Raw genomic sequence first — 13,174 nt, 5'->3', positions numbered from 1 at the left:
CGCTCTATCCATGCACCACTACCTGGTCAGGATAGAATCACTTCTTTTTTTTTTTTTTTTTTTTTTACAGGGACAGAGAGAGAGTAAGAGAGAGGGATAGATAGGGACAGACAGACAGGAATAGAGAGATGAGAAGCATCAATCATCAGTTTTTCGTTGCGACACCTTAGTTGTTCATTGATTGCTTTCTCATATGTGCCTTGACTGCGGGCCTTCAGCAGACTGAGTAACCCCTTGCTTGAGCCAACGACCTTGGGTCCAAGTTGGTGAGCTTTTGTTCAAACCAGATGAGCCCTCGCTCAAGCTGGCGACCTTGGGGTCTCGAACCTGAGCCCTCTGCATCCCAGGTCCGATGCTCTAGCCACTGCACCACCACCTGGTCAGGTGATTAACTTTCTAACATCACTAAGTTATTAATGGGGTAACTTTAAAAATCAGCACCACAAGTTATCTACATGAAACTGCAAAGCAAGTAAATTTAATTTTTTTTTTTTTTAACAGAGACAGAGTCAGAGGGACTGACAGGGACAGATAGGAAGACAGAGAGATGAGAAGCATCAATTCTTCGTTGTGGCATCTTACTTGTTCGTTGATTGCTCGTTCACTGATTGCTTTCTCATATGTGCCTTGACAAGGGGTCTATAGCAGAGTGACGCCTTGCTCAAACCAGTGACCTTGGGCTCAGCCAGTGACCTTTGGGCTCAAGCTAGCTACCATGGGGTCATGTCTATAATCCCACACTCAGCCAGCGACCCCATGCTCAAGCTGGACGAACCTGCACTCAAACCGGTGACCTGGGGTTTTGAACCTGGGTCCTCTGAGTCCCAGTGCGATGCTCTATCCACTGCGCCACCGCCTGGTCAGGCAAATGAAATTTTCTTACTGAAAATGGCTTTTTGGCCCTGGCTGGTTGACTCAGTGGTAGAGCATCGGCCCAGTGTGTGGATGTCCCGGGTTCAATTCCCAGTCAGGACACATAGGAGAAGTGACCATTTGCTTCTCCACCCCTCCCCACCCCACTTCTTTCTCTCTCCTTCCTGCAGCCATAGCTCGACTGGTTTAAATGCATTGGTCCCGGGCGCTTGGGATGGCTCCGTGGAGCCTCTGCCTCAGGTGCTAAAAATAGCTCGGTTGTGAGCATGGCCCCTGATGGGCAGAGCATCAGCCCCAAATGGGGGTTGCTGGATGGATCCCAGTCAGAGCGCATGCAGAATTCTATTTCTCTATCCCCCCAACTTTCACTTGTGAAAGAAGAAAAAAAAAACAAGAAAAGAAAATGACTTTTCTTACTGTAAAGGGCCCATTGTAATAGTTAAATTTCCTGTGGCTACATGGAAATTCTGTCACTTACCAGAAAGACCTGGTTGGCACTTTCACTGAGAGTTGAGTCATCGGGGCTGTCAACAGGTGTCTGACGTGTAAACTTTGAATCAAACTGACTCACATCCTCTTCAGATTGCTTTATAAAAAATAATTATGAAATAATGACTAGTCTATATTATACATATCAAATACATTACATGCATCAGAGAAGGCTCTAGATAAAGCTTTCACAGGGTTCAACTGTATTAACAGAAAGGTTTTAGCAGGTACAGACTGAAGAATATATATAGGTGTCAAGTATCAAAGTTCAAATTATATTCTCAATTTTTTTTTTAATTTATGATTTTAATTTGTGTTTACATAGATACAAGTGTCCCACTGAATATATCTTCCCCCACCCCCTTATTCCCCTCATTCTCAAATTTTAAACATATATTAAAACAGAATATAGTACAGAGTTATCATTCCTATTAACAATCTGAATATTGAGCCCTGGCTGGTTAGTTCAGTTGGTTAGAGTATCACATCTCCTATGCCAAGGTTGCAGATTCGATCTCCAGTCAAGGCACATACAAGAATCAACCAATGAATGCATAAATAAGTGGATCAACAAATTGATGTGTGTGTCTAACATTTTTTAAAGTTTTAATCTTAATATCAGTCTTTCCCTGTCACAAAGCTTCAGTGTTCCTAGTCCATTGGCTAAATCCCTTTAACCCTAAAAACTATTGAAGCAGAGTTTAAACATAAAACATATTTCAAAGATAATCTAGTTTCTTTCTATAGTCCAATTCATTCCTTTAGATTTATTTTTTTATTCAGTAGAGGGGGCAAGGCACCAACTCCTGCATGTGTCCAGACTGGGATCCACCTGGCAAGGCCACTAGGGGGCAATGCTCTGCCCATCTGGAGCATTGCTCTGAGTTTTTCTTAGCACCTGAGGTGGAGGTCATGAAACCATTCACAGTGCCTGGGGCCAACTCGCTCCAATTGAGCCATGGCTTCAGGAGGGTAAGAGAGAAAAAGAGAGAGAGAGAGAGGAAGTGGGAGAAAGACAGAGAGAGAAACAAGAGGGGGAAGGGTGGAGAAGCAGATGGGTGCTTCTCCTGTGTCCCCGGGAATCAAACTGGGGACATCCATACACCAGGCTGGCACTCTACCACTGAGTTAACCAGCCAGGACCTCTTTAGATTTCTTGACGAACAAATATTATACTACTCTGCATGAGTATACTTTCTTGTGAAAGAATATTTTTGCTGCCTGATCAGGTGGTAGCACAGTGGATAGAGCTTCTGCCTGGGACCCAGGGGACCCAGGTTCAAAACCCTGAGGTCACTGGCTTAAGCCCCATACATGCCTTGACTGAGCTATGCCAGTCCCCTTGCTCAAGCCAGTAACCTCGGGCTTTTCATGCCAGTGACCTTTAGGCTCCAGCCAGTGAACTCTGGGATCATACAGACAATCCCCAGCTCAAACCAGCAACCCCATGCTGACCAGTCCACGTTCAGACCCAGCAACCTCGGGGTTTTAAACTGGCAACCTCAGCATTCTGGGTTAATATTTTATCCACTACGCCACCACTGGTCAGGCGATTGGTATCCTTTTAAAAAGGAAAAATTTGGACACTGCCTGCACACAAGGAGAAGGCCATGTGAACTTGAAGACAGAGATTGAGTGATGTGCCTACACACTAAGGAATGCCAAAGATTGCCAGCAAACCACCAGCAGATAGGGGAAAGGCACAAAATAGTGTCTCTCTCACAGCCCTCGAAGAAACCAACTCTGCCAATACTCTGATCTCATATCTCCAGCTTGCAGAAAATATCCTCAGAAAGTCAAATTTAAAATAGGGCTGAATTATGCAAAACAAAGCAAAAAAATAAAAAATAAAAGAAGCCCAAGTACTTATAATATTTAACTGTCTCAGGCAACCAACTTCAAATGTTAATAGTCATCAATTGCTACTGACAAGAAAAAGACTACAGAATAAATATTCTGGATAGAGCATCAGACTGGGACATGGAAGACTCAGGTTTGAAACCTCGAGGTCGCCAGCTCGAGTGTGGGCTCACCAGCTTGAGCCCGGGTTGCTGGCTTGAGCATGGAATCATAGACATGGCCCCATGGTTGCTGGCTTGAGCCCAAAGGTCGTTGGCTTGAAGCTTAAGGTTGCTGGCTTGAGCAAGGGGTCACTCGCTCTGCTGAAACCCCCCACCCCCTGGTCAAGGCACATATGAGAAAGCTATCATTGAACAACTACAGTGCCACAGTGAAGAATTGATGTTTCTCATCTCTCTCTCTTCCCATCTGTCTGTCCCTATCTGTCCCTCTCTCCGTCAAAAAAAAAAAAAAAAAATGAGAGAAGAGAGGATAGACCAAAGTTTATTAAACTGTTAATGTTTCTGAGATTTTCTTATTCTAAAAATACCAGGTCCCTAAAAACATGCTTTCATGTATACATACCAACAGAGGTTTAAAGGGGGGCTCCACCTTTCGAGCCAGCAATTCTTCCCAGTTAATATGTCTGAAGAATGGATGAGCCTAGGGCGAAAAAAGTACAAAGAAGAGTCAAGGGGAACAGACTTCACTGGATTGACAACTGCCTGCCTAAAGTTACCATCGCAAAATTAGCTATACTTATAAGCAACAACACACAACCTTCACAAATATATAAAATTAGCATTATCTTCCCCACAAACCGCCAAGCATGCCAATCCCTACTTGAACTTCTCCTGCATCCCCAGGACCAGCTCCAAGACGAGAAGCAGCATTTCTTTTCAGCAGCTTTAGGGAGAAGGAAAAAACACTGATGAACTTTTACTTAGTCAAATTAAGTAAACTTTATTTAATCAAACTGACTGTGTTTTCTTTATAAAATTTGCTTGTCTATTTTGTCTTTGATTTATTAACTACTACTAAATATTGTTTGGGAATAAAAATGAAATAAAATCAAACAAATTTGTACTTTTCCCTACAAAAACTATAGGCTTTTTCATTCAATATCTGTGCATGATTCTTTAAAATATATGTTCTATTCTATTTAAATCCTAATACTTGAGGCTTATGGTTTTAGTGCCTATTTAAGAACCCTACCTTTTTAAGCAGATCTCTGGCTTCTTGTGTGAGGTAGGGAGGCAAATTGAGTTTACACTTGAGGATTTTGTCAATTGTTTTCTTTCTATTCTCCCCAGTGAACGGGGGCTAAGAGTAGAAGAGAGAGAAAAATTAGCATATAAAAAATCAAAAAGTTTAAATAACAGAATTACCCATTTCCTGAATTAGTTTCGATCAAGATCAGGAATGTATGCTGTGATATGGGGACTGCTCAAGCCCTGTAGTTTTAATACTGGGACAGGGGAAACAGCAATGTCTTGGATGGAACTCAGTTTCCACCAATAACTTTGTGTGATAATGGGTGACCAATGTGATTTTATGTTTCACTTTCTCCATTTAAAAATAAGGCAATTATCTATCTTACACATTTCACAGGATTGCCATGACATAGGCCATTTAAATGAAAATGTTTTTAAAAGTACAAGGCCCATACTACTTGCTACTAATAAAGCATTTTTAGTGCTAACTTAATTATTTAAAATAACTGCATTGATAATATTTTCAAGAAGCCAGGGAAGATCTCTTGCTACAGTGATTTAGCAACTACTCGCACAGACCATACACAATACATGCAGCTTTTAACTGTGCACCTACTGCTCCAGTCAGCATGTCATACATTAATGCTCCCAAACTCCACCAATCCACAGCACGATTGTGGCCACTTCTCATCAAGATTTCAGGGGCCCTACAATTAGAAAAACAATATGCCTAAAAAATTCACCTATTTGCATACCATCTGAATAAAAATTTTAAAAACAAAATATGAAGCCAAATGATGCTACAGAAAATTTAGCACACTATTATTTAAACCTGGTAAAAGATAGCTATTACCCCCAAACCAGTAATATTTCTTTCAACATGCAGCTCACATGTATTCTATTGTTCCACAAAATGTGTGTGTGACTGTTCCATCATGAATAGATTCTTTGCATAGTCCGAAGTCTGTTAGTTTCACGTGACCTACAATGAAAGATTATAGCATGGTTATTACAATTCTAAGTATGTGCAGTGTTTGAACATATCATACAAGATAATAATCTATCCTTCCATTTAACTTTTTCTGCTTTAATTTTTTTAAGATATCAACAGCTAGTGATGTGCCATCAATAAATGGGATGTTAACTCTTTAAGGCTAGGGCAGAGTCATCTTTTGCCAATGATATTATCTATCTACAGTAGAAAAGGGAAAATAAGAGTGAAATGGCTTAAGGTGCCAACTTTTCCTATATCTAGAATAGTCTACCATCCCGAGGCAGTAATTCCTGGGAAAACTTGAAGTCTAGTTGAAATACAAAGACTCTAATAAAAATATTCTGCACTTTTTAAACACAGGTGTGACACAGTATTTTAAATACATAGCTTTTATCACAATGAACTATGATTTGACAGTTCTTAAAATGGTCTCAGAAAGTCACTATAACAAGTTAGCTCATTCTACCAATGTGCTACCAGTTCAGAAATAAAAAGGAATTACTACATGACATGGGACCATCACCTCAGGTTCAGAGATTGATAAACTCACCACCTTACACAAAGAATATTTCAGTTCAAGTTCAGCTTTACTGAACTGTGATTAGATATCCTGTGATTCAACAATCTCAGGGACCCTACTATTCCAGATTTATTTTGAGGTGGGGGAGGCAATGGCCTATGATTCAAATGTAAATATTTACTTTATTTTGACACAGAAGAAATATGACCTTTATTTTCACAGAATCACCTGACACATTCAAGCTTTTTATGAATCAAAGAAGTTAGTCACTTTCCTATTCTATCCTCTGCCTTATAATTCAGAATCAGTATCCATGTTTGGGAAATGGGTGCAGAACTGGGAGGGAAGGAAATACATATATTCCCATGATATACTTGGTTAAATATAGTATTTCTCCTTAAAAAAAAAATAGAAAGAAGGGGGAGGAGTACAATTTGAAACATTTACACAGGTGTCAATTGTCCATACACAATTTTCTGCCCAAAAATTTAAAACAACTACCTTGTGCATCATTTTGCAGACATTTAAGGATGAGCAGCTGCCACCAGCCCCCCAGATACCCAGGTTAGCTGGTTGCTCCTCTGGAGTCTGAGTGAACTGCCAAGTCCATCCAGCCCAGACTACTCTCACATAAACTGAACTGTCGTCTGTAGCACCATGTGGTTATAATCAAGGCTCACTTTGCTGGACCTAAAGTTCTATAGAATATCAATGTCTGATTTTTATGTTTGTTGTCACAAACAGCAAGAATAAACTGATGCCCACTAAACATTTTATTTCCAAAGCTACATCAATTATTTTGATTGAGTGGCCAGTTGTCCTCTACTCCCTTTAATTTCATCAACCATAAAAACCTAAACATTTAAATTTCAGCAAGTATCATGATGCCATAAAGTCTGAGAGAGGAATATATATAATAATAGTTACATGAATATAGGGCTTTGAAAATGACCATGACCTGTGTGGGAGGATTTTAAGATAATTATTTACTATATAATTGTTTACAGCATATCTCCACCTTGGTGATTAAGCATGATATTCTCCGGCTTCAGATCTCTGTAGATGATCCCCTTTTGATGTAAATGCCCCAAAGCCATGGAGATTTCTGCCAAGTAAAAGCTGGAAACAAAAGCGATTTAACAAAATTAAAAAGAATAATCTACTTAAAGCAGTTTGTGTATGGAGCAAAATACCTTGAAAGAAACAGACATACATCAAAGACCGAATTAGTGGCGAGGAAATACTGGGGAAAGAGATGGCATGGCATGAAGACATGTTTTACTCATTTAGTGAAACTATGCAATGTTTTATTGCATCATTAGAATACATTGCTAAAGTTGCAAAAAAAGTCCAGAATATGTCAAACTGATACTGGTCATGTTTGATTCTGTCTGTGTAGGAACTAGCCCAATAGACATTTAAATCAGAGCAAGTTTCTCCCACCCACCCCCAATTTTAAAATCCCATAGGAAATGAGAATTTTGTTATTGTCAAAAAGCAAATCTGTTTCAGAAACGAACATTATAACCTGACCTTAGAAACCCGCTCATCCCTTACTTCATACAGCTGCATATGTATACACTGTACATACCCATGGTATCTACCCTCCCTCTTGCCAGACAGCCCACAACTATAAACTGTGTGACACTCAAATTTATCTACCTCAAAAGAATAAAGGGCTGAGTCAACCCTGTCTGGATTCGAAAAGCACTGCAATACTGGCTGCATAACAATGTTGCAATCCTGCAGATTACTCCAGGATGGACAGGGTGTGTCCTAGAGGACTGAGGCAGTTTCACAGCCAGCAGGACCACAAACAGCCTCCAACTCGGCTCAGAGAGCCTTCTCCAAAAAAGGGCACTTCATCCCTAAGGCTCTTAAATGCAGCTTCTGTGTTAGAAAAGGCCTGAAATTAAACAATGGAATGAAGTTTGGTAATTAAGGTAGAAAAAGCATTTAAGTGTTTTCTATTCAATTAATATGTATTCAATTACTGTGATTTATTGTTACCCAATACTATCATCTCACAAAGGATGTGTATATTTTTTTATCTGAAGCAGATGCCATCTTAAGAAATAGGAAGGTAGATCCCATCCCGGCCATAGATTCAATCCTCAAATGACATGTGCAGACTTATTACCTCCCTAAGACTGCACTTGGGAAATGGAAAGTCTAAAAAAAAAAGAGATTGCTGCTACTTTCTGCTGTTCCATACATACATAAAGTTGCACTAGAAAATCACACTCACCCACAACCAAGGCAGGCAGCTGGCCAATTCAAGGAAAGAAAGCCCAAGTGAGAATGGTTGGTTCCTTTAGGAACTGTCATGAAGAATGTTCCACCCAAGGCCTGGAGGCAAAGGAATGATGTGACCTCCAAGAGCTGACTAGTCCCAAGCTGCTTCTCCCCCTTTAAGTCCTGAGTGACTGACTGGCTCCAGAACAATTTATTGAATCATTTGGCAGCCCACAGTGGGAATAAGGCTTTGTTTTAATTATATGAATCATTACCTGAATCCAACCACCAAAATTTCACTTACCAGGCTGTATCTTCCATAAATATTCCCTCTCTTTCTAACTGCATAAATAATTCTCCTCCTGTAAAAAAACAAAAAAGATATCAGAAATAAAACAATCTTTATTTCCACTCCATTTCTAATGAGATGGTCTGTGCTTTCCTTTTAACCATAATTAAAAGACATCAGTCCCTTAAAAATAAAATACAGATCCTAAAAATTATAGGTTTAAAACCAAGTCCTCAAGATTCTATATTTAGAAGCATTCCCACTCTTCTGTGAAATATGTAAGTTTTGGAATTCTAGGTTTTATATCTATAAACTCAAAAAATATTTATAAATTCCAGATCTGATTTTAAAAAGAAATGTTGATTAAAGCTTCTCTAACATTTTACCAGTAAGTACAAAAATGTTAGTATAGATTTAAAACCACCCTTGCAAATTAAAATCAGTTAATGCCTATAGTCTCATTACTCAAAAAGAACCGGGCAGCAACCCTGTAAAAAGCACAGCATCATTTGAGTATCAAAATAAGTGATGATAAAGTTATATTTCACTGAATAATCTTATAATCCATGAGTCTACAGTGATATAATTCAATGAACAAATAAATCCTAAATACATTTTTAAATGGGAAAGATAGGAAAGCTCTTCATTACAGCTGAATGCCAAATAATAAATGAAGAAGGCATGACGGAATAAGAAAAATCACTTGGCAACCATCACAGTTAATTGTTTTAGGCAAGAGTCAATGGATGCTAAAACCGTATGTGTGAAAAGCTTGATGAGAGACAAGATACTTAAGTAATCTCAAAATATCTCTTCATGATACTTTTTAATTACAAAGGGAAAACCTCACCAGGGTAAAAACTGGCAGATATCACCTTGTACATGTGACCAAAGTTAACATCAATAGTAATGGGACAAAGATTCATATGTTGTGTACCTCCTGATCTGATACACAGAGAAGGAAATAATGTCACTTGGATGGCCCTCCCAAAAATGCATAACCTGAAACTAATCCTGAGCAAACATCTGATAAGCACAAATTGATGCATTCTACAAAATAACTGGCCATCAAAAATATCAAGGTCATGAGAGACAAAGAAAGACTAAGGAACTGTTCCAGATTAAAGAAAACCAAGAAGATATTACTGTATCAATGTTAATTTCCTATTTTTAATAATTTTAGTATAGTTATGTAAAATACTATCACTGGTTTTAGAAAACATATGCTAAAGTCTAAAGTATTTAGGAGTAAAGGGAAATCATGTCTACAACATTCTCTTAAACAGTTAGAAAAAAATTACATATATATGTATTCATGTGTGTATATACACATATATACACACATACATATATATATATATATACATAGAAAGAGAAAGACAAGAATGAAACAATTGCAGAAAAATGATAACAGGGGGAATCTTGGTGAAGGGTATGTGGGGATTCTTTGTACTAATCTTGCAACTTTTTGTGTAAATCTAAAATTATGTCAAAATTAAGTTACAAGAAAAAATGGAAAATGTCACAAAAGTTACTAAATTCTTCAGTTTTCTGTTCCACGTTACATGCTATTGAGAAATCTCTATTTTTAAGAAAACTCAGTGTGTTTGCTGTGATCTAGAAACAATATGAGAATATTCCTAGGAGGTGGTAAATTCTGGAAAATGTGGATGATTTTTAATGTAAACTGCATAATCTATCAATGAGGCTACATTATACCAAAATACTTCTGTTTTAAGAGATACATTTCCAAAAATACTCAATACCTTAAACAATACTGTCAGTAAGTTTTCCACTTCAGTTCAGAAAGAAATACTTAAATGATTTATTTGAATTATAGTATCTTACCGAAGTGCAGTCAATTTGATAGCTCAATTAGGTATTTGTTATTTTGTTAAGTAACTTATTAAAAAAGAATTAAGATAAAATTTTATAGATGGGTGCAAAAAAAAACTTTAAAATTTCTTTCATATTTGTCAGCAAAAAGAACATCTGTTACATCTGAATTTCTTATGTCAATGTATTCATCAATTTTAAGAACTATTTGATCACATTGGTAAAAAGTATTTTGCCAGTGGAAAATAATGTTTTGACCCAGTTTCTGGAGCAAATGCAAATAATTACACCAAACTATGTGTACTGACCGCTGAGATACTCAAGGATGAGGTAGAGTTTTCCACCGGTCTGAAAGGCATAAATTAAATCCACAATGAAAGGATGCTTTACTTCCTCCAGAATATTCCGTTCTGCTTTTGTATGAGCTGTATCTTTAGCATTTCTTACTATCATTGCCTAAAGGAAAAGAGATGATCTATAAGAACAAAATAGTAGACATTTGATTCTATAGTAACTGGAAAATCTAATTTGTGCTTTTCTTGCCCATATTAACCTATTAATCATAGTTACCACTAGAAATTGAGATGGGGTAAATGGAAGACATTTACCTCTTATATCTGCACTGTTTGGATTTCTTGCAGTGAACATGAAAATGAAAACCTAAAGATACTTTTTTTAAAAAAAATGTGAACAGATTAAGTTTATTGATATATTCATTAAATGTGGAATGTGTACTGTGCTCCAGGCTCTGTAACAAGAAAGCAGAACTAACAGAAGGGGGTCTCTCGCCCGTAGGACAGCAAAGTCTCAGGGAAGAGAGGTAAGTCAATAGAGGTAAGCATAAGGTGGTGCTACAGGTGAACAGAGCAACTACATCTAATTTGGCAAGAAGTCTTGGGAAAAAAAACCAAAAAAACTCTTCCCTGAGAGTGGTGGTACCTAAGCTGTATCATGAAAAGTTTCTAAGATGAAACATGGAAGACATAAAAAACATTCCCAGTGCAAAAGAGGTTTGACAGGACAAGACATGTCTAGCAATTCTATAAGTAGTTCAGTATGGTTAGAAGTGGTTAGAGATTAGGCAGAAGATGCAGTAGGAGGCCAGGAAATAGATGGTCTCGGTATGCAAAGGTGTTTGAATCTTATCTTAGAGGCAGAGGAGAAATGTTGAAGTAAGGGAAATGAGTATCACTTGGCTTTCAGAAAGACAGTTCTAGTAACAATGTGGAGTTCTAGAGAAGAAATGAAATGAGACCAGTTAGGAGGCCAGTACAGTAAACTAAGCAGTATATCAGACCTGTAACTAAGAAAATAAAGGTTAAAAAGGGGGGGGGAGTAAGGTACATTTTCAGCATTTGCTAACTAACTAGATGTGAGAAGAAATGATGATACTGTGGTTTCTGTTCAAGTAATAGGATAGATAATGGTGTCATTTAATAACAAAATGGAAATGAATAAAAAAGCTTTGGGGGAAAATGATGCATTGTTTTGGACATGTTAAGTCTAAGTTCTGGCACTAAGTTCTGGAGCATCTCCAGCGGTATGAAAAAGCATATACATGAGGTTATTAGTTGCAACATTATTTGTAAAAAGGAAACATTAGAAACAACCTAAATGCCCAAGCATAAAATACTGGCTGAAAATCCATGAACTAGCTACATAATGTGTGAAAAAGCTATACAAAGAATGAAAAACATCTCTATAAAAGCAAGGTGCAAAACAGCATATATGGCATGACAGTATGCATAGTATATTACCTTTTTGTGTAAGAAAGGGAAAAATAAGTATATGTATCTGTTTATATCTGCAATTATAACACACAATTAAGATAAACCAAAACTAATGACGAGAAAAGTAGAAAAGAGAATGAGATAAACCTTCTGAATAACACCTCAATGGTTTTCTCATTTATTTTTTTTCTGGCCTAAATCAAATATTACTATGATTATAAAATGGGATTTTGAATTCTGAACCATGTTAATGTTTTATACATTTCAAAAATAAAATAAAATCAATAAGAATGTGGGAAGGAAATAAAACTGAATACAACAAAACTACATATATTTAACTGAATGTTTCATTGAGATTTTACCACAGTAGAAAAAAATATTTAAATAACTACACGGCATACTAGTGACATATATGTAAGCACAGCATTTCAAAAATTGCAAAGAAATCTTTTTTCTTTTTTTTCAATTACAGCTTACATTCAATATTATTTTGTATTAGTTTCAGGTGTACAGCATAGTGGTTAGACAATCAAGATACTTTATAAAATGGTCCTCCTAATATTTCCAGTGCCCATTTGGCATTATACATAGTTACTATAATACTATTTAATATATTTCCTTTATGTTGTACTTAAGAAATCTTAAATGACAGTAGGTTTGTAGCTGCTAGAATTGGTATTCTCAAACTATTATGCATATATTGTACAACTGAGTAAATGAGTAAATTTACTCATATTATCAGGCATCTCATTATGGAAATATAGAGATGTAAATATGAACTGAGGGAAAAAGAACTCGATGAAATTGGACTGGATTTAGAGATATCAATATGAAGCCATGATTTAAAACAAAAACAATTAACCAATATTGTCCCCCCAAAATTAAATAATAAATAAAGCAGAAAAAAACAAAAGCAAAAACAAAACTTCTTAGCTCTGTCCACTGGAAGAGCCTGAAACAATGACACTTTAGTAGTAAGGGGCACAGCTGACACCCTCTTGGTTTCTCTATCAAAAAAGATGAGCCTGAGGCCCTGGCCGGTTGGCTCAGTGGTAGAGCGTCGGCCTGGCGTGCAGAAGTCCTGGGTTCGATTCCTGGCCAGGGCACACAGGAGAAGCGCCCATCTGCTTCTCCACCCCTCCCCCTCTCCTTCCT

General features: G+C 37.4%; 1 protein-coding gene across 5 annotated transcripts in view; it reads right to left on the bottom strand.

Moving 5' to 3' along the window:
* The window catches only part of RPS6KB1 (ribosomal protein S6 kinase B1), a 43,014-nt gene that overhangs the window by 10,665 nt on the left and 19,175 nt on the right, over positions 1-13,174 (bottom strand). For 4 of the 5 annotated variants that reach the window (XM_066363144.1, XM_066363145.1, XM_066363142.1 and 1 more), the window contains exons 5-13: positions 10,598-10,745; positions 8,469-8,526; positions 6,948-7,048; positions 5,307-5,397; positions 5,032-5,122; positions 4,417-4,524; positions 4,045-4,107; positions 3,787-3,864; positions 1,352-1,459 (exon numbers count right to left, since the gene is read on the bottom strand). In XM_066363144.1, the coding sequence (XP_066219241.1) occupies positions 1,352-1,459; positions 3,787-3,864; positions 4,045-4,107; positions 4,417-4,524; positions 5,032-5,122; positions 5,307-5,397; positions 6,948-7,048; positions 8,469-8,526; positions 10,598-10,745 (846 nt within the window). Of the gene's footprint in view, positions 1-1,351; positions 1,460-3,786; positions 3,865-4,044; positions 4,108-4,416; positions 4,525-5,031; positions 5,123-5,306; positions 5,398-6,947; positions 7,049-7,473; positions 7,836-8,468; positions 8,527-10,597; positions 10,746-13,174 lie in introns of those variants that run through there. The other variant, XM_066363146.1, reaches the window with a different exon arrangement.

This window comes from Saccopteryx leptura, chromosome 2, assembly GCF_036850995.1.
Source record: "Saccopteryx leptura isolate mSacLep1 chromosome 2, mSacLep1_pri_phased_curated, whole genome shotgun sequence".
NCBI classification, from domain to species: domain Eukaryota; kingdom Metazoa; phylum Chordata; class Mammalia; order Chiroptera; family Emballonuridae; genus Saccopteryx; species Saccopteryx leptura.
Note: the sequence above shows the minus strand (reverse complement) of the source record. Positions and strands in the feature narration are given on the sequence as shown.